This window comes from Dermacentor silvarum, chromosome 1 (assembly GCF_013339745.2).
Source record: "Dermacentor silvarum isolate Dsil-2018 chromosome 1, BIME_Dsil_1.4, whole genome shotgun sequence".
NCBI classification, from domain to species: domain Eukaryota; kingdom Metazoa; phylum Arthropoda; class Arachnida; order Ixodida; family Ixodidae; genus Dermacentor; species Dermacentor silvarum.
In genome coordinates, this window is record NC_051154.1 from 121,279,271 (window position 1) to 121,301,990 (window position 22,720).

At 44.1% G+C, this 22,720-nt stretch overlaps 1 protein-coding gene across 1 annotated transcript; it reads right to left on the reverse strand.

Moving 5' to 3' along the window:
* Window positions 1-1,318: 1,318 nt before the first annotated feature.
* On the reverse strand, window positions 1,319-22,148 carry LOC119435945 (uncharacterized). Its single transcript, XM_037702651.2, has 2 exons — window positions 21,994-22,148; window positions 1,319-2,986 (listed from the first exon to the last, which is right to left on the reverse strand). Exons 1-2 carry the CDS (start codon window positions 22,006-22,008, stop codon window positions 2,564-2,566), a joined length of 438 nt encoding a protein of 145 aa, XP_037558579.1. The 5' UTR covers window positions 22,009-22,148; the 3' UTR covers window positions 1,319-2,563.
* Between the last annotated feature and the right edge of the window lie 572 nt (window positions 22,149-22,720).

The window sequence follows — 22,720 nt, forward strand, 5'->3', positions numbered from 1 at the left end:
AATGGACTAAATGGACACTCCAGGCGCATTTCTACCGCCCTCGCCGTAATGTTCCGTATGAAGTCCAAGGGCGATTACATCGTCCCCGCGACCCGTATGCTGTGTGCGCGAGTGAAAGCGCGTGAGGGTGAGCCGACCATGGCGGCTCAATCGCGCGCGCGCAAGGGGGGCAAGTGGGGATGGAGCGCGCCGTCTTCCGTCGCACGCAAGGCACTGAGGGGGTTCTACTCCGGCGGCTGCTGCGTATGGCGGGCGCTATCTTGAAAGCGATCTGCGATGCGGACAGAGTCTAGGCGCTCCGAGGGCCGATAACTTCGTAAACGCTGTGTTCTCGCCGCTTCGCCTTGAAGCGAGAGGCAGCACGAAAGTCGATTCGCTCGGTCCTGCTGCCGCTCTTCCTCACTCCAGCGTTTTGACAGCGAGTTCCCGCGGTCATCGAGTGAGATGCGCGATCCGGAGCCCTCCACTACGGCGTGCCTCATAATCAGAACTGGTTTTGGCACGTAAAATCCCCGAAAGAAGAATAATGCTTGTGCGCGATACACCATCGATGCTTGTTAATTTAGTTAGTAAGCGAATGTTTACCAAGTTTATACGGCCGATAACGCTACTATTCTTACTTCGTATAGCTGTCTTCTATTTGCTATCGCCATCGATGCTTCGCCTTTCGGGAGATACTGCGACTTTTTTTTACAATTTGTCGCAACATCTGTGGCGTATTAACTACGGCACCGGACACTCCATGCAGCTGCAGTTAATAACCTTTCTGCCTTTGCTTCAACAATTCACCCACTCGAAGCCCTTCTGACGGCATACCCTTGCCGCTGACCCCTGCTTTGAATATACTAGTTGTTTGCCGTGTACCGCATACCTGCGGGGCTCGCTTAATTTCTAAACAGCTTGTTTTTATGGTTCTCATATGGTGCGAAGCGTGCCACTGATGCGAAGCATGAGACTAAAACACCATGACAATGAAAACAGGACTACAGTCCCTTTTTCCATTCGCTTGGTGTTTTAGCTTGGTGTGAGACAGTAGTTTCATATTTCGCTTTTTCTTCGTAATTTGTATTATTGAAATAAATACGCAACAACATACTTACTTAAGCAGTTATCAAAACACCCAGTTTTGTCATCCTTCGTAGCGATCCTGCATGCTCAGAAATTCTGAAGAAGTGACCGGCGTCGTGGGAGACGGAGTTCCCTCCAAAAATGATTTTAACACTCAGGAACGTTTCACGGCCCTGAAATCAAAGATGTCTCTTTTCTCGTCGCTCGCTCTAGTCAGCGCCGAGTCTAGCCCCACAAAGCCGAAATACCATAATTTGTTCACCTTTATTTCTGGCCATAGCGAATACATTCACATCAAAAAAGAGATGGAACCAATCTATGAAATGTTGCTTGAGTAACTTCATTAGTATCGTTATTAATTAATCAGTAATTGGCTTGCTGAGCTATTCACGACTGAAACTTCGCTCCAGAGTATCGAAAAATCCTTCGCAGATATGCCAATCTGAACAACTGATATATAGACAGCAAAGCTGTATATAAGCGACTTCTCAGACCCTTCGGAAGTAGCGTATGGTCTATATTTGCTGATGAGTGCTGATTCATCACCGACGCTCTGGTCATACGGCCGCTTCGGGGTTCCGACGCAGAGTATACGGTGAGAGAGCAACGTAGAGACTCCTATAGCTTAACTCCAACGTGGAACCGGGAAAACACGACGCGATAAAAACAACGAATTACTAGCCAAAGAAACCGCGCACAGGAGGTAACGCAAGGTAACTTTTATTTTACAATAATTATTAGTTACGTTTCAAAGGGAAAATTCGGGACTCGGACGGAGGCTGCGTTGCTGAGTGATACCGAGCTCGCCGCCGAACGCTCCCTCCCCTTTGCGCGCCGCATGAAAACGACTGCGAAACTCCGCTTAAATGTGCTGTGCGCTTTACGTTCTTTCCTGCACTTAAATATCATTGTGAAGTATCAAACTCAGCGTTTAAAAAATAATAAGTTGGGCTTTTTGGAACCATAGATTGGATCAACCATGCAGTAACATATACATGTTCATATGCCACACTAAAATCTGTAGATATAGACATATGCAGTTGAAATACTTGCACCGTCTTACTTAGCCGTTTTGCATACGTGCGTGCGTGCGCGCGTGCTCGTATTTCGATCAGACCATTTAGAGACCATTAGCTTACCCAGCGGCAAACATCAAGATACTGCTAAAAAAAGTTGGAAGTCGATCAAATACAATGTCTTCCTTAGCGAGTTGGGAGTGAGAATGGGGCAGAGTCACCGCACTATCGCGTCACCCCTCACGTGAGCGGAGTATATAGGATGAGCGTCGGACTGCTTTTCTCTCTCTCTTTTTATCGGGAACGGTCCTTGAAAAGGGCTAGAAACACACATACCCGATACGGAAAAGTGGGGTAACTCACTAAGAAACTCATTTTCTTTAAAGAAAAGGGAGAATTCGCATCCGTTCTTCGCTAATAAAATTATTTCGACAGATCTCGTACGGCGCTGGACTGTTTTGGCGATGTTTTCGTGGCTACTATCCCTGTTGCTGCTGCAAGGAGCTGGCGGCCGTGTATCCGCGAACTTTGCCCTTGATCTTGAACTTGCCCTTGACCTGCTGAAAGAGGCCCGACTCAAGCACTCCGGCGTTGGTGCCCAAGAAAGCAGCCCCGTTGCCTTGGCCTCGGTTGAAGAAATCGGTTTGCTCAAAACCTTCCTCAACTCGGTGGCCCTGAGTCTGGCGAAATCCACCGGACTCGCGAAACTGGCCGCCGCCGCCGCCGCCGCTTCCTGGGAGCGGACCTGACGCCAGGGGGCCTTCAACAGCAACAGGTCCGCCCTTCTTGCCTCGTCCCTGCCCGTGACCATGACCCTGGCCTCTGCCGCGGCCCAAGCCCTTGCCCTGGCCTTGGCCGCTAGCGCAGCACGCTGTCAACGCAAGCAGCACCAATGCAATGACCTGTTCCAGAGGGGAGGAAACAGAATACAGTGATTAGAAGCATCACCAACAGCAGCACCAGCCTAATCGTGTCCACTGCAGGACACAAACTGCCCTGTGACAACCGCACCAATAATCGTTTATACCGGTTGCCCCAACCAAATGTCGCCAAGAATAAAAAAATTCACAGCATATCCACGGGGTGAATGATGATGAGTGGGCGAAGCTCCGGAGGGAATCATCGGATCTCCCGCTTAAGGGGACGCTAGCACAAACGCGTTAGAAACGTGCAGTACTCTCTAGTAAGGGGGAGCGGCCACAGCGTCTTACGCAGCCATTTACACATGCCGGAACATGCACCGCGTTTGCCGACGCCATCACATGACTGCTGAGAGAGTATACCCCCCGTATTCATAAACGCTCCTCGACTTGAACTTGACTTGCCACCGCTTTGGGCAGCGCGTTCGAAACGCGTTGAAGGTAAGGCGGAGAGGCCACAGCGTCTTACACCAGCTTCTTACACGGGCCGTAACGCGCTAGCACAAACGCGTTAGAAACGCGCTAGAAACGCGGCCTTTCGTTAATGTTGGGTATTTATTGCCATCGTGGTGCGTGTGTCCATGTCCGCTTCGTGGCGTAGTGGGCTAACGCCGCGTGCTCGGAAGCGAGGGGTCCCTGGTTCGATTCCGCGCAACAGACACAACTTCGGAATTTTTTTTCTCATTTTCCTCAGACTGGTTACACACTACTACTACGACGACGGGGACGGAACCGGTGCCGCTATAAGGAGCTTCGCCCCTAAAAAATAACGGAGGGCTTTACGCGAACGGCGCTCACTGTGTGTTGATGACGTTGTCGATGCTCGTCATGAGTTTTTTGTTGTTTTTCTTTTTTTTCATTGTGCGCAATAAGTTATCCAATTAGGTCAATTAGTTAACGTTGAAATAACTTACTTAACTGATTAAGTTTCGGTGCAAATATTGTGAAGATGTCAAGAAATGATCGATAGCAGCGTTAACGGGTAGAAAAGGTATAACCGACAACATGTAGAAAAACACGGCAACGCCAATATTGGTGTGAAATTAGCCAAGACGTTCTCGTTGCCTTTTTTAATGCGATTAGGGTACTTGACGCACATTCCGGGGGCTGGCTGTCTATGTCTCAACCCATTTTCCCGCCAACTTGGGTCACTTCCATGGCCATCGGGCTGGGGGTTCGAAACCAACCGTCCTCCAACTTGGCTCACGAATATGTCACATACGCCGCTCTTCAATGACAACAAAAATCCTCTAAAATTTCTCCGTTCTGGGAGGAATCGCACCCGCCTCAATTATATTTAGACAACTCAGTGTGAATATATATTTACGCACGCGCCGCGCGCGTACTTCATGGCACAGCGTGTGGCACAACGCGTCGATGAGAACCGCGGGGCAGGATGCATCGACGCCGCATATATGGCGCGTTTTGGCGGTGGCAAATCGCATTAACGTCGACGTCCGTCGTAAGAACAGTTCTGCCGCTTTTTTTTTTTTTTCCAGTGTACAATCAGAACTTTTCTCAGTTTCATTGCACCATCTCTAGCGCGATGTTATAAATATGCGTTATACTCTATGGGCACAATTTCGGGGAGCACAATTTTATTGACCTGCTTTAAATGTTGTGAACGTCAAGGCTGTTCGTATTTTGTGAGCCGTTAAAAATAGAGCAGACTTCAGGTCCAACGGTAGGTACTAAGAAAAATTATTGTACAATATGCCCTCGCCCATAAGAAACGGTGTATTTTCATAGTTCCATTACATCATCTTGTGTAGTGAGAATGTATTACCTAAATGCATCGGCCACTCTTACTCCTGATAGATAGATTCATTGCCGTCGTCCTTTAGGTTTTCAGGCGTAGCACGCTTTTCTTGCGGGCCTAATTTTGCCGTTCCCGCGGCTGCGAAACGATATACGTATATCATGCAAGCAAGGGCGTCACTGCCTTTAGTGGGTTGACAGAAAGGCAAAAAATATCTAACAAAAAAAAATTATATATATATATATATATATATATATATATATATATATACGAGCGAAGAAGGGACTTTGGGGGTTTGAGGGACTCAATTTCGTTAATCATGACCGTATATGTGGGGGCTACTATATACCATTTACCCGTGAAGCTTTTATGATGCCGGAAGAATTAAAAACTGCTATAAAAGAAAACTAAAAAAGAAAGCAAAATGTTGTATCTTGCTTGTCTACACTTTGATATCTCTTCTACTCAGTATAATTTGCGAGAGGAGGAGGAGGCGCATTTGTTGTTGGCTGCCGGCGGATCTAGCATTGCAGGAGATGCCGGCAATTGCTCCGCCTGGGCGCCTCCTATTATTTGCTTTTTTGCACACAAAGCTCTCAATTCTCAACTTTACCCACTTTGTCCGATTCAATTTCAACTGTAAAAATATCGCATTCCCTCAAAACATCGCTCTGTGCGTCTCAGTAGGTTCTCCAGTGAACGACCCCCTGTGAATCAGGAAGAAATGTTTATTTCGTATCAGTTCTGTGTCATATATTCATTTCACGTACATAATAACCCTCAAGCTCCAATTACCATCATTTGGTTATGATGATAATGACGATGCTTCTTAGGTGTAACACGGTGCCCACAAAGGGAGACAGTCCAAGAACAAAATTATAGATCGGGTGTGAGCGGCAATCGGCTCGAGAGAAGAGAGAGATAAGAGGAAGAGGACGTGTTATCCGCGTGCGCTTTACCCGTTCGAGCTATCTATGTTCATTATTTGGCCAATCCTGAATACACCATATTGGGTATGCTCCACACCTTTACTGGATAGCAACAACAAGAATATCGGACGCCACAGCATGCCAGTATCTGCGACCTGTCTTCGACGCCGTACACGGGAACATGAGGCGCCCAAAATATGGCGTGCCGTCAGTCTTCGTCATGTATCTATGGGGACCTCGTAGATCGTGCGTTTCTGTGCATGCCCGCGGTTGCTTTTGTTTATTATGTTAATGTGTTTATTTAATGGAACTAGGAGCAGCGCAGCGGCGACAGTCTAGGCGGGGCACGGACTCCGAGCACGATCGGCGTTCCCGAGCAAAGCGATGAAGAGGACGACCTACTATACCGTTCCAATCCTTCCCTACAATTATCCCCGGGAACGAAAAGGGAGCCACCCGGTGACCTAACAGCTCGTCACTATGAGTGGGTCATAGTATATAGGTCTTGAGGCGCTCGACGTTGACAATGTCTCGTCCACGACGGCGCATGTCCGAGGACGGTTCAACGGGTTCGATCGCCAACAGTGCGCCGTGCAATTTTTGCGGGGGTGTCACGAGACAATAGAGCATCCTTGGACGCTCAACGATGTGTTCTGCAAGTAATACCGGTGTCACACTATCACTTTTAATCGCGATCAAGGCTGATCCGGGTCGAAATTCTCGACTGCGATCGGCTTCCTCGCGCAGCTTGCGCAAAGGAGCCAACCACGACTGAGAAATTCGATATGGATCGGGCTTGATCGCGATCAAAAGTGCGCCGTGTGACACCCGTATTAGACTCAGCCACTTGGATGACAGACCACTCTCGGAGGAATATGTATACTGGGACCATTGGCCTAAGCATTCTTGCATTCACAAAGCCACAAAAGCCCCATTGCACTTCTTGAAGGTGACTGCATGGGCTGTATGAATGCCCATGCAGTAACCTGACTGTAAGCGAATATTCCTCTGCGAGTGACTTCAAAATGACTGCCTCTTCACCATTTTCCTCATCTTTCCTTTTCCTTATCTGTCCTTCCACCATCCCTACGTTTAGGGTAGCCAACAGGGCACGTTGTTTTTCCCTCTTCGTCTCTCTCTCTCTCTATACCTAAGCGTTCATTGGGTGCACATGCATCCGAGGCGTCAACAGATTCGTGCCAACAGCAACGTGCGGGCCAGGAGCGACGCCCGCGACACTTCTTGGACCGTGGCGAAGTGAGCGGCCGCGGCTTTAGGCGTCGGCTTCACAGTGCGTGAGCACCTTTGACTGTTTCACAAGGAAAGGACGCGCCGTAGTCCCTGATAATTGCGGTAGGCTCACCGCGCGCACGGTTCTTTCGCTCGAAGCACGGTTGAGAGCGCTGCAGTACGATACCGCATAAGCCTAGTCACGTGGTTTTATTTCATATTTCGCGCGCTTTCGTTAAGCATCGAGAAACAAAAAATCACCACGCAGCATGTACGTTGCTACAAAAAATTGGATCGGTCGTTTCTGAACCCTCTACGACGTAACGAAACGCACTTGGCCCTAAAGTGAATATTAAAAATTTTGAATAATTCGCCTCAATTAACTAATTACGCGGAATATAAAAAATATTTTGAGGAGCGCCACATGACGACAAACCATATTTCGTTGGTTTCACCCAACTGCGGTTAACTACTTCTTTTAATATCGTTGGTTCAAGTTGCACGCAACACCCTGTATATTGACTTTATCGTATATCCTTATATCACGTAGCGGGACAAAACGTCATCGATGATTTTCGCAAGTTGCACAAAACATACAAAATATGCAGATCCAATACGCATGTTGGAATCTATGTGAAGCCAAGCTTCAGTGAAGTGGTTAATTTCTGCGCAGCTAAATGTGATGCGTACAAACATTACAATGTTTTTTTTTAATCCTATGCAATGTGTAATCTATGTAATGTTTATGTTTATTCACTCCACGGGCTACTACATTATTATCGCACAATGTTTGTCTATGCACTTCGCCGTTCACAAGCTATGCACAAATGCAAACACAAAATCTGGCGGATGCACTGAGTCGTCGACGTAGCGACAAGGCGATGTGTGATGCTTGTCGAGGGAAGAATGGCGATGACAGGTGTGTATAGACAGAGAAATACGACACAAATATACCCACACCATCTTGTGTGACATACCCATTCTGGAGGATTGGCCCAGTGGCACATACCCAGTGGCCCAAGAATGGGGCACGTCAAATATAAGAAGCCGTTTAATATATCATGCGCTATTCCATTAAGATGTTTGCATGCTTTATACAGATACCTCGAAGCACGGTTGAGTGATATTAAACGTCGAGATTTAGTGTTTTATTACGCAGAATAGAGGTGCTCCCACTGGCTCTATTTTGTCGGTCAACATTCAGTGGTGTATAAGTAGCTTTGCTGAAGCTGCCGTACGTGTGGCGTTCGCGTATATACCAGCTGTCATGTGTTTTGATGTAAACACATTTTTATTGCGATAGCAATTATATGGACGCTCCAGGCGCATTTCTGTCGTCGTCGTCACCATCGGCGTTGCCGCGATGTTCCGTATATAAAGTCCAAGGGCGACAACATCGTCACCGCGCGCCGTATGCTGCATGTGCGAGTGAAAGCGTGAGAGAGTGAGCCGACGATGGTGGCTCAGTCTCGCGCGCGCAAGGGTGGAAAGCGGGGAGGAAGCGCGCGCCGTCTTCTTTGGCGCGCAAGGCACATGAGGGGAGTGGAGGGGGGCGTTCTACTCCAGTAGTGGCTGCGCATGGCGAGGCCGCGCGGGTCTTGATCTGCGATGAAGACAGAGTGCGCCGAGTGCTCATAGCTTCATGTGCGCTGTGTTCTCGCCGCTTAGCGTTTAAGCGAGAGGCAGCACGAAGGTGAATTCGCCCGCTGCTGCTGCCGCGCTCTCACTCCAGCGTTTTGACAGCGAGTGTGCGTGGTCATCAAGTGAGATGTGTTCATGTTTGCTTATGCGCGCGAGACACGTACATGCTTGTTAATTTGGTTAGTAAGCGAATATTTACAAGTTTATACGGCTGACAAAACTGCTATCCTCACTTCGTACAACTGTCTACTAATTTGCTATCGCAATCGATGCTTCGTCTTTCGGGCAAAACTGCGACTTTTTTTTTAATTGACAATCACTTTAGCATACACCAGAGAGCGTGAAGGCGAATTAAAGCCTGCACACTCAAGAGACATTCATTAAATTACTTGACATTCTCATTCGAATGCGTTGTTACTTCTTATTACTTGTTTTCTCCCACCAAAGTCGTAGGTTCGAGTGCCTTAATTGACGCTGCCTTAATTAGCTGTGACTTAATTAACTTCGCCTTAACACCAAAGCTCGTGGGTTCGACTCCCACCGAAGGTCGTGAGTTCGAGTGACTGAATTAACTCTATCTTAATTTGCTTTTTTTCGGCATGATGAGCAGCATCGGAGCCAGCTGTGGAAGAAGACGACGAATGCGAGAGTAGTGGCACGAGCGCGAGGGGCAGTATGGGAACGCTTGCATGATGAGCGGCATCGGAGCCAGCTGTGGAAGAACGCACGCCACGTTTTCAAGGCCACCGTCTGATGAGTCATTTAAGGCTTTCGCCTTAAAATAGGATTTAACCGATGCGATTATGCTTTCTACGCTATTCATTTTTTTCAGCACGACTATATTGTCGAGTATAGTCGTCGTATATAGTGCGTTCGCTATAATTAACCAAGATTGGTTAATTAACTATAATTGCCGGTGCTAACAGCAGCGTTGAAATGGTTGTATTGAAGGATGACGAGGAAGGAGGCCAAAGCCATTTGGCGCTTTCCGTCATTTCATAGGCGGAAAGTTTTCATTTTGCCGGGGGGGGGGGGGGGGGGGTGGGCTGGAGCCGGACCACAAACTTACCCATATATATATATATATATATATATATATATATATATATATATATATATATATTGTACTGCGAAATGAGGAGCAGTGGGGATGTGGCTATGAGAGAAGAGAACGACGACGAGGGAGACTTGTTTCGCACATGAAGCACGTGGCCATCATTCTAGCCATTAGAAAATTGGGTCCCCAGACATCGAAAGTAATAATTGTTACCGATGCGCTGTCGGTTTGTTCTCATTTAACTTCTACAAATCGGTCACACCTACTGAGTATACTTTCGACTCTTGCTACAGACAATTTCTCTGAAGTCCGCTTTGTATGGGTCCCCGGTCATAGTGGAATTTCTTTAAATGAATCAGCTGACTCGCTCGCATCATTTTCACTAAATGGCCCCGTCTTAAATATCCTTCCTGATTTCGCTTTTATAACAGGTGCTAGATTTAAACGCTTTTTACTTCTAAATTGTACTAAATCATCCCTACTTTCCGCAAAGGATTTTCGACATCTAAATTTCCGGTGGAACACGAACAAATGAATTTCACGACAATGTGAGGTGACATCATCAAGCTTTCGTTGTAGAGTTCCCCGCTTAAATTTTTACCTTCATAGATCTGGTTTGTCCATAACTTGTCCATTTTTCCAACTAAGAGTATGAAATCCGCCGTAAACCTCCGCGATCGCCTCCTCTCGACATCCAGTAGCGACGCGCGAAAGTACGCTGCGCGCGACAATTCGCTGTTGACCGCGATCAGAATCAGCGCACGGAACGCGATTGCTTCTCGGTTGGATGTCTTTTTTTTTTTAATATTGGCTGTCAAGTTATGGGTGCGGCCCTTACACGGGTGCGATACTTACACGGATTTACACGGTAACAATCTTCCTTCGTGTAATTGTCTTCTACTTCGCTTTCACTAATACTGCTTCGCCTTCCCGGTCAAACGGCGGACTTTTTTTTTTAGTACTTTGAGTCCGAGTATAAGCGCTGCTGCGCATGACTTCTAGACTTGTATTTATTCAGATTTCGAGTGAATCCGCGGCTTGGCATCGTTTCGGTTACTGAGCGAATTCTATATACAGGGTGTTTCAGCGAACACTTTCAAAATTATTTAAAGGTTGCCTGTGGCAGATAGCACAATTCTAGTTTATCAGCTCGTCTACTTCGACGAGGCGGACATAACTTGCACAAAAAATTGAAATGCATAATCGACAAATTAACAAAATTAACCAATTAAGATTTTAGCTAATTACCTTATGGCCAATGTTGCAATTTACAAATTCTAGTCGTGGAGTTCGGATCCACTTTGAACTAAATCTCAGGCTGACACCAGTGTCGAGATATTAATTCTCTAACTTTGGGGAGAAATGGCATTGGCGTGCCAGTCACTTTCTTAACAAAACATCGTATTACGCATCGAAGCACAAAAGTATGAATAGATAAATAAATTATGAGGTTTCACGTGCCAAAACCACGATCTGATTATGAGACAAGCCGTAGTGGAGGTTTCGGGAATAATTCAGACCACCTGGGGTTCTTTAACGTGCACCTAAATCTAAGTATACATGTGTTCTAGCATTTCGCCCCCATCGAAATGCAGCCGCCGTGATGGTGACCCGCGACCTCATGCTCAGCAGTCCAACACCATAGCCACTAAGCAACCACTGCGGGTAAGCACAAAAGTAACTGGAACGCCAATGCATTTCTCCGCAATGTTCGGGAATTAATATCTCGAAGCTGGTGCCATCCTGAGAATTAGTTCCTAGTGCATCCGCCTTGCGAACTCCACAGCTAGAATTTGTAAATTTCAATTGACATGGGCCATAAGTTAATATGTTAAAAACCTAATTGTTAATTAGTCGATTATGCATTTCAATTTTTTATGCAAGTAATGTCCGCCTCTTCGAGTAGACCAGCTCATGAACTAGAATTGTGCTATCTGCCACAGGCAACCTTTAAATATTTTTTAAAAGTGTTTGCTGAAACACCCCGTATTTATGGCCTCTGCATACAAGAGGCGATGTTTCCATCCCTAATGCGTAAATGTTGTAAATAATTAGAAGAGCTTTTTTTTTCTTCTTTTTTTTTTGTCGCCAGTCGTTAGCATTGCCTACTGGAAAGAGAATCAATATTGAGACACATATCACTCACGTGCTTTTCAGACGCCGCTGATAGAAAACTCTGCCGAAGGGGTCACTGAAGTGTGCAGGTTATTTTCAGGGTCAAAAAAGCATGCAAAGTAATTTGAAGTGAGGTGAACATACATCAACATATTCATTCTCTAGGCATAAGCTATCCATTTAGTTGGCTACCTCCTTTCCTTTAAAAAATACAATAAACTTTGTCCCGAGATATATAATATATGTATATTGTGTGTGTATGGTGTTCGCAGCGGGGAAAAAAAAAATGTTGAAGTGAGGGAACATGGATGAGGTAGCCGCCACTGGTGCTTCTAATGCGCTTGTCCTCCTATTGTCAGGATTTGCCGAAATAAATCAAAAGTATAAATTAAAAGTCATGCACGTCCGCGCCAACAATGATGCCGTAAGCTTTCAGCCACAACAAAAGTGAAAAGGTAGAGGCAACGCAAAAGAATACTAAAATTATGTGGGTAACAGAACTCCGGTAATGACACTTTAGGGGGAGGGGGCTACGGATTGCCGGCAAAACTCCGGCAGGGGCTCGAGCCCCGGAGCCCCCTCCCGTAGTCGGCATCTATGCGTCACTTTCCATATGATTTGATAGCGGGGCAGCCTTTTCTGCACTCCTGGAGCTCTCGGCTTCGGTGTATATATATATATATATATATATATATATATATATATATATATATATATATATATATATATATTTATTTATTTATTTACAATACCCTCAGGGCCAGTGAAGGCATTGAAGAGGGGAGTGGATTAACAAACGAGATAAGACAAACATAACTGAATTGTTTACACGGGTGAAAATAGCGCCGACAAAAAAAAAAAAAAAAAAAACAATGCAGTAAGAATTCACACAGCAACGCAGTAATCCTGTCGTTATATAATATTAGCTAACGCGCTACGAAAAAGTGAGTTATCGTTGATGGACACAATATTGGCGGGAAGGTGGTTCCATTCAGTGGATGTTCGAGGCATGAAGGACTGCAAGAAAGTGTAAGTGTTAGACCTATCGATGCCAACTTTATGATGGTGATCCATGCGATGTGATAAGTAATGAGGTCGAAGAACGAATTCGTTGCCCAGCGTAGAATGATGATACAGTTTGTGAAACAGGACTAGACGTGATATTTTGCGGCGTGACGATAATGATGGAAGTTGAAGGTCGGACTTCATGGCTGTAATGCTTACGGTTCGGCTATAGTTAGAATTAATAAAACGAACAGACTTATTCTGTACAAGTTCAATGGCGCTAATTAATTTTTCGTGGCATGGATCCCATACAGATGACGCATACTCCAATTTTGGACGAATTAGAGTCTTGTACAGCAATAACTTCAAAGAAGATGGAGCGCTGGAAAAGTTACGGCGTAGATAACCAAGCATGCGGTTTGCGTTTTTAATTACGTATTCTATATGGGGCTGTCCAGGTGAGGTTGGATGAAATAAATAAGCCCAGGTACTTATATGAACTTACTGATTCTAAAGGAACGTTATTCAAATAGTATACATGCGGGGTATTATTAATCCTGGCTACATGCATAGTTTTACACTTACTAATGTTAAGTTTCATTAACCAAAGTTCACACCAGTTAGCAATCGCAGTAAGATCAGTCTGAAGAGAGTTAAAGTCGTCAGAACCTTTAATTTCGCGGAAAATAACACAATCATCGGCAAAGAGGTGAATGTTAGAAGATATTTGAGAGTGGAGGTCATTAATGTAAATTAAAAAGAGTAATGGACCAAGTACAGATCCCTGAGGTACACCAGAATGCACCTCAGTAAGTGAAGAGTTGTGACCGTTAACTGAGACAAATTGCGAACGATTAGTAAGAAAGCATTCAATCCATTTTAAAACATTAGGATCTATGTTAAGATGACTAAGCTTATGAAGTAGTAGTTTATGGCAAACCTTGTCGAAAGCTTTGGCAAAATCTAAAAATATGCAATCGACGAGTGATGATCGGTCGAGAATGCGATGGAGTTTATGTGTGAAAGATACGAGTTGAGTTTCACATGAGTATGACTTACGGAATCCATGTTGTGCAGGTGTAAAGAACAAGTTAGATTCAAGGAATTCTGTCAGCGCTTTAAATATTATATGTTCCAGTAACTTACAGCATGTACTTGTTAGAGAGATGGGGCGATAATTAATGGCCATGGCTTTGCTGCCTGACTTGTGAAGAGGAACCACCTTCCCAATCTTCCATTGTGAAGGTAAAGTACACGTGTCAACAGATTGCTGAAATATCTTCGCTAATATGATGGAACTATATGCGGACGTATTTTTCAAAAATTTTGCATTGACAGAGTCAAAACCGGGAGAAGAGTGATATATGAAGTGATATATGAAGAGTGATATGAAGAGTGATATATGTATATATGAGTGATGATATAAGCTGGATTGAGCGCTGATATTCCGTGATGAATGCCTCCAATTAGGTGCGATTTTCAAGATTTAAAAAAGGGGGGTTCATTAAAATGAGACTGCCTTCAAATGTGTCATATAGGCAACTGCCCCCAATTTAAGGCTAAAAAAATGTTCATTAACAAATTCGTTATATTTTTTTTCTGAAGCTCGCGTTTTTAGCGGCAAAGTATGTCCGCCTCGCCTAGAAACTCCTCTGCAACAACGCCGTGTTCACTAGGCCCATAGCCTTTTTGTAAAAAATATGTATAGTCTAAAGAAAAGACACGCTGTATACAGTCCCGGGTGATCATTTTTAGGTTCTCCGGAATTTTTAAAGATCGCCTGCAGCAGATAGCATAATTTTTGCCCTTAGCTGGATTAGTCGAAGAGGCGGACATTACTATAGGACGAGAAATTGAAGCATATATTCAACTAATTAATAAAGTTCCCTAATTAACTTCCTCGTTAGTTACTTTACGGCATATATTTCAATTTACGAATGGTAGCCGGTGAGTTTGCAAGGCGTATCCACTTGAAATTAATTCTCAGGAGGACAGTTGCAAGGTTTTATAAAGTGTGGTACGAAATACATGGGCATTCCAGTTATAATACCTAAATCTGTGCTTCAATATATAAAAGAGCGGTTTGTTAAAAAGTAAGTGGAGCAACAGTGCATTTTTACGGCGAGTTTTATGGCGCATATCTAAAAAATGGTGTCCTACGATCAGCAAACATACAAGTGCCCGTTGTGAGTACTAAGATGGACGCATTATTGTCGAACTTTTGTTTCAAGAAGCCTGCATAACAAACAACTAACAAAATGTATTTTTTCACAACGGTGTCACCCAAACGCGCAAACATATCAAACGACGCACTTGTTACAGTTCGTAATAGGGTTGGACGGAGCATATGGCTTTGACAATTTTTTCGTTTTGCTATTATTATTTATTTTTCTTTGCCCAGAGTAAATATGCGTGTTGACCATGAAGAGACTGTAGAACATGCAGACTTCACGAGATACTTTTAGAAGGACCAGAATCTAACTAGACTTCTATGACGACAATTTCAGCGTTAACCCGTGAAACCCTCGCACTTTAGATCACGTACTCATGACGCCTGCGGCACAGAGGGTGTTCCACATCCGCCACATAGGTTTGTGAGTGGTGGCGCTGGCTAATACTCCGAGGGTTAGTTCTAGTTGTAAAACATAAATACCCCAGAAAGTGGATGGGAAAACGACGCCGCAGTAGCTCAATTGTAAGAGCATCGCACGCCTAATGCGAAAACGTGAGATCGTTCCCCACCTGCGGCAAGTTGTTTTTTCATCCATTTTCATTAACTTATCATGTCTTTATTTCAATTAGGAAGTGCAAATAATTCCCCCTATGTTGTCCTTGGTTGTTGGCTTCTCATATGATATGAATAATAAACATCGGCCCCTCGGTTCCCTTTCTTCTCGTATATATATATATATATATATATATATATATATATATATATATATATATATATATATATATATATATCCACATAAAGCCAACAGACAATGAAGCCAAGGAAAGCATCGGGGAAATTAAGTGTGGTTGAAATTGGAATGTAGAAAAGGGAAATGAAAGTGGACATATACACAGTTGGCATATAGTGATGCTCGCTTCGTGGTTTTGTGTTTTAAAGCCACCATCTGTTCTGCCAAGTAGTCATTATCTTTTTTAAAGTTTATTCTAGTAAAATGCATGTACAAAGGTACGTATGATATCGTGCAGAAGGAGGTCCCATAGTGAAAACACTGTGGCCTCCTATACTATATAACATGAAATGTAAAACTACTAAACAGAAAAAAAAGAATAATAATACGAACGACTGTTAGAATAACACACCAGCAGTGACACAATTATTAATACCATAATTAAACAAGTACAATCATTTAAGTGATTAAGCAATTCTAGTCATTAAATAAATAGTCACTATTCAGCATAAAACAATGAAGGTCAGGTTATTTCACTAGTCAAATTTTGTTATTGCTTACAAATAAAATCATGAACTTTTACGATGACACAGAAACAGCAGTTTTAATACTACAAGGCAAATAATTCCACAATTTAATTAAAACAAAACCAACTCATTGGGTACCGTAGTTAGTGTGGACTTTTGGAAGTAAAACATTATTGGGGTTTGCAGACAAACGTTTAATATGCGTATTAGTAAGTCCTAACATAAAAAAATTAGAAGGTGATGATCTTTGATGATGGAATTGCTCGATGTGCAAATATGTAAACATTAAATTTCACAAGATTAGTAATGCAAAGTATGTTAAGATCGCGGTACAGTTCAGTAATGTGGTATCGGCGATTACTCCTAGTAATAGTACGGATGGCTTGATTTTGGACATGTAAGGAAGAAATATAGGATAGGTTTGACCACATGAAGTTATAAAACAGTTTAGATCGATGGCTATGAATGAATGCGTAGTAGAGAGTAACCAGAGTATGTAAATCAAAATAACATCTAGCTTTGAGTAGAATCCTAATCCCGTATTACTTTTTTTGTAGTTCATGGATGTGTAAGTTAAATTTTAAGCGTGAGTCAAGCTCCGCAGCAAGGAACAAACAACGGTTGGAGGGATAAACAGCCTACAAATGAATAAAAATTGGCATAACTTGCGACTCATTAGTGGGCCTAGAAACGAACATTACGAACTTCGTTTTGGACGGATTAATGAGAAGTTTATTTTGAGCACACCAAGTAGAGATATCTATAAGATCAGCATTATAAGACTGTTGAAACCCGAAGATAAACGAGTGGTACGTGTCATCGGCATATATGATGCATCTTGTTGGTGAAGTTAGACATTTAGGTAGATCGTTAATATATAGTAAAAATAAAAGCGGACCAAGAATTGACCCTCGTGGAACCCCGACGTTATTATTTTTGTGTTAGAAGAAACGCCAGAAATGTATACTATACTTGCTCACGATCAGATAAGTAACTTTGAAAGAGGCTTAGAGGGGTTCCTTGAATGCTATAAGAAGCAAGTTTAGAGAATAGAATACCATGATTAACTCTATCAAAAGCTTTAGTGACATCTAAAAAAATTCATGTCGTTCCGCTCTGTGAAGGTGGATGACCAGCGAAGCTGTTTAGCGCACGATACAGAGGTGACACAGAATTTCGAACAAAGGTACACGAACATATTTATTGTCCTGATCGGTGGTCATCGTGAGGATAGGTACGCACACACATTCGCGTATCACCTCTGTTATTAAATCTGTCCGTCACGTAAGACAATGAATGGCGCATACTCCCTTAAGCAATGGCTCGTACCCCCGTAAACGCGGCCTCCCCATTACGATGACAGAAGAGAAGTGAAATTCTACGCTGGAATGATGATCGGCAACGGAGCCGGCTGCGGAAGACGACGAACTCGCGAGCAGTGGCACGAGCGCGTTCGCGCGGCTGCGCCGAGGGTCGAGCCAGCTGTGGAAGAAGAAGACGCGATGGAGCCAATGCCGATGATGATAGTTTCTGCACTGAGACGCCACGAAGCCCCGGATCTGAGCCATATACAGCTTCGCTGTAACACAGAACCAGCGTAGTTATACCTCTGTCAATTTCGATTTTGCATTTATCAGTCAAGTAAATAAGAGCAAGGTTATTGAAATTGTTAGGGTGAAACAAGTAAAAATTTTCAAGATAGCTAGAAATACCGAATGTGGATTAGTTTTTAATAACTTTACTAAAGGATGGAAGGATAGAAATTAGACTGCAATTGGGAATGAGTGATTTATCATCCTTATTAAGTACCGGGATTACCTAAAAAAATTGTGGGGTTTTACGTGCCAAAACTACGACATGATTATGAGGCACGCCGTAGTGCACCAAATGCACGGTACACGGGTGTTTTTGCATTTCGCCCACAACGATATGCGGCCGCCGCGGACGGGATTCGATCCCGCAACTTCGTGCTTAGCAGCGGAACACCAAAGCCACTACTCCACCACGGCGAGTCGGAACAGCTTACTTATTTTTAACGCACTGGGGAATATACCCGTTTGAAAATTTAGGTTAATTATGAAAGCGAGCACATTCGCAATAACATCAGCAACCAATTTCATGTTATTAGCATGAATGTTAGCTACACCAGCACTAGAGCATTTTAGATTGATTATTACACGTTTTGCATCTTCAGGTGTTGTGGGGAAGAGAAAAAATTCACCAGCCCTTCCCCTGTCGAGAAAATGGGGGTAAGCGAAGCCTGTCGTGTGTGTATCTGACCTTCGTTAGCGTAACGTAAAGTTCACATGACACGCTAATAAAACATAAACGTTTATTAAATGTATGCATCGAGGGAAGGAAACGTACAACGCAACGGAAGAAAAAGTTGCACGAAAAAAAAAAAAAACAGAAGTAGAAGGAAAGGGAACGAAAAGTACCACGAAAAGGAACGAAAAGTAGTAGGAAAGGGAAAGTAGTTGGTCAAGTACACACACGACCAAGCTTATAGCTTACGCCCATTTTCTAGACAGGGGAAGGGCTGGTGATTTTTTTTCTCTCTCTCTTTCTCTTTCACTCTCTTTTTATCTCTTTCTTTCTCTCTCTTTATTTCTCTTTCTCTTTCTTGTTCTATTTATTTATTTATTTATTTATTTATTTATTTATTTATTTATTTATTTATTGTCCCTGGCATGGGCCATTAAGCTTGGACCCTTTCTACACTATCACCAGGATCGGCCCACTTTTCAGCGTGACACCACCGCCACCACCGCCGTTTTACGTGCCAAAGCCAGTTCTGATTATGAGGCACGCCGTAGTGGAGGGCTCCGGATTAATTTTGACCACCTGGGGTTCTTTAAGTGCACTACAACGCAAGCACACGGGCACTGGGGGAACAGATGGAACAGGAATGGTGGAGGATTCACTGAATGCGTTAGCGATGTCGACTGGGGTAGAGATAATGGATCCTTCATGAGCGATGTTAGTTATAGTACGACTTTTAGGTTTATTAAGAAAAGAATTGATCAAACGCCATTGTTTTTTTTTATGTCAGAACCATGCAGAACGAGCAATTAACGGTAACCAGAACAGTAATAGCTAGCTCTTCGCATTCTTTATCAGTGTACTCAAGGTGTTACGGTAGTGCTTGTAGCGGTCTTTTAGGCGTAGATTAAATGGTTGCCTTTTAGTTTTTTATGTTATCTTTTTTACGGAAGCTATTAAGTAATCCTAATGTTAACCAGGGGTTCCTAGGAGAGGAATATCTTTTATGGCACTGTACAGACGTTGTGGATGAAGTGACGCAGTTGGTTATTATTGAGACAAAGTCCGTTGTCTCAATAATGTCCGTTGACGTAACACAAGACCAATCAGAGCTAGATGTTAATTGTACAAATTTAACGTGATGAAGCATGTGTTTATCAAAACTTGTGCTATTGACACGAAGACTGTTGTGAAAGAGAGCTATGGAGATATGATCCGTAATATGACTTTGAAGAATGAATACGGAAGGAGGGGAAAGGAGGTTAGGCAGAGCATGATCAATGAGTGCTCCTAAACCACCAACAGAGCAACGAGTGGGAAGAGAAAGAAAAAAATTCAAGGCCGTATCCATGAAGATAGCTAACGTATTGGAGAAGGCAAGAGGAAGATGCATCAAGTAAGTTCATGTCGCCCATTAGGACAATGGACTTGTTTTCTTTCGAGATAATGTCAAGAATGTTCCTGTACCAATCACTGAGCCATGTCTCTGAAACACATTATCGAGAATGAGTGGAGACTTGAGGACAACAGCACTTGAAATTTCTGAACATGCTTACGCAGACTGCGTGCATTAAAGTGAATCACTGAATGGTAGCAATTGGAAAAAATGGATTTAATGTCATTGATGGAAAGGTACGACATAATGATAAAGAAAAAAAAAGATGGAAAAAAAAACCTTAGCTGATTAGGCAAACACCCTGAGGTCAGACTCATTCTTGATTAGAAAAATCCTGCTGTCTGTTGACTGCCTCGCCTTTATGACGCAGTCATCTGTCCACAGAAAAAGTCAGTTTTTCTTTCTTTCTTGAGTTGCAAAGCCTTGCTGAACAGTTGCTTATTGTGAGGAGTAAAGTGGTCATTGGCGAAGACAGGTTTGCCACTTGCAGTACTGAAACCGATGTCATTTGCATGTAGACGTGCTTTGCGAGCTTTCCCAATAAGCCCTTTCTTCTGCGCTCGTGAGTGAAATCGGAATAGTAAACTTGTTGATTAAGAATCAGATAGAACCCGACGAATGATTTCTACACCACTAGCCGAAACAGGGCAGTCAATTTTAGAGGCAATAATTTGAAGAATAGTTGTGCAGTTTACACCCTGAGCGAACGGAACGCCCTTGATTTCGACGTTGTTTTTCCTTGAGTATTGTTCCATGTCATTGATAACGCTTTTCCAAGGCTTCGTTACGTTCACTCAGGGATTTGGCACTTGCAGTTAATTGTTCATTTTCAGATCCGAGGGACTCAACTGTCTTGTTCAAGAAATCAAGACTGTGCTTCAACCCTTCGATCTCATTGTTTAGGCCATTAATGATCAAGGAAGGCTCAGAATCAAGCTTGGAAACAACAGTAGTCGTTACGTTCTCAAGAATGTTATCCAGTCTCTCTTTAAAAGCATTTCCTATCTGTTCCACACTCTTAGACAATTCGGCTACAGTTGGCATGATCAAACCAAAAGGTGTACACCACTGAAAGCAGCAGCAGAGGCGTAAGATAATGAAAAAAAATTATATGACAGAATATACAGCCAGGGCAAGCGATCACAAACCTGTGAAGCCAACCACGGCACAGTCAGAGGTGCAATCGCTCACGCACTGCTGCTGCTGCCGAATGAAGTCGAGTTGCTTCGGGGAGGCTTATACCATGAATTTCTTTCTCTATGCTTATACAGACAGGATACCGGTGGTGAAGAGCATGTGCAGATCCAAGGGTAGCAGTGCGTCGTCAGGAGTCACGCCAGAATCCAATCGGCGAAAGCCCACCGGCCAATCCTGGACTTCATCCAGGAAACACAGTTACATCTTTTTATTTAATTTATGCCGTAGGGCATACTGGTGCCAATAATTTTTAAAAAGCCCATCGCGGTATATAAGGCTGGTTACTCGTGAGAGCAGGCGCACCAGCAGGCACTGAAAAGTTGATACGGCATGCCGATAGAACCACCTGTGAAGCCAACAACGGCACAGTCCAAGATGCAACGGCTGCCGCACTGCTGCTGTCGAACGCTAAACCTGCAGATTTGTGCTTGCTTTGGCCGCTTAAAGCAAAATGAACAAAAAAGCAGTGAGAGTAAAGCCGCGCTACTCATTTTCAAAGGCAATGGGTTTCCTTTCTTTGATTAGCCATATACGTCTCACCGTATAGTTCATGATTGAAAAAAGAAAACATATGTGAGGAATGCTTCAGGTATATCAGGCCTTTGCAAACCTATCCCATCACGCGCTGTTCGAGCACATGTACATCGCTTCAAAGTATACAATCCCGCTTACTTTTAGATATTCTGTTTGTTGAGTTTACGCACCCGTGGAACTTAGGGCTCACAAGAAATGCCGCCTCTTGGTACCCAAGGCAGCATGCACCACGATTCTGTCGGTGTGAAATGATCAGCTGACCGACCGAACGACAGATTACTGCGGGCAACGCGGTCCTGTCTATATCTGTCATTGTCCTGAAGTCTGCTGATACTATCAACATATTTTTTTTTTTTTTTTTGCACAGAACTGTCCGAGGTATACGCAGCTAGCTTCACATTGAGCCCGTCTCGTAATGCGGCGTGTTGACTCACCACTTTTGCCGTCATGTTGACTGGCGTCGGGGGCTCGCTGCAGACTCTCGGTTAATTGGTAGGCGCCGGAGGGACGCGAGCCGTCAGCTGCGTCGCTGTTTCGCGGGTTTCTTTTGCAGGAGCGATCGCCGCTCACGAGCAGCCACCGCAAGAACCGGTCTTCCTGCTCGCAGGCACGTGCCGCAAGGTTTCAGGGCCGCGAACAGGAGGCGTTTCCTGGTGGGGATATCCCGTCCCTCCGGGCGCTGAAGCCCCCGGAGCGTGCGGCCGCGACGTTCGTGGTACCGATTATGCGTCAATCAGCGGACGGTCTGTGGCTCCACAGAGTACCGCGGTGCCTCTCGCTGCTCCCGACTCCACTAAGCTCAACGCAGCGCGATATAAACATTTCATGCACAGACAAAACATAAAAAACGACAGTCGAGCCACAGCGTCTCTACTCTACTACTTCCTACTGTAGAAAAAGCTGACCCTTGAACAAGACGCGTAGTTGCAGCAAAATACATGACTACGTTTGCCATTCACACTCATGCGCGAAGGTCGAAAATGGGAATTATGAGACAGTTAATAGGAAGTACATTAATGTGAATATGACATTTCCCCCTCATTACATTTACCCAGGCGCGGATCCAGGGGGGATGTCCGAATCTATTCCCGAAATTTGCGGAGAAATTATTGGAGTTCCAGTTACTTTCTTAACACAACGTCGTTTTATGCATTGACGCAC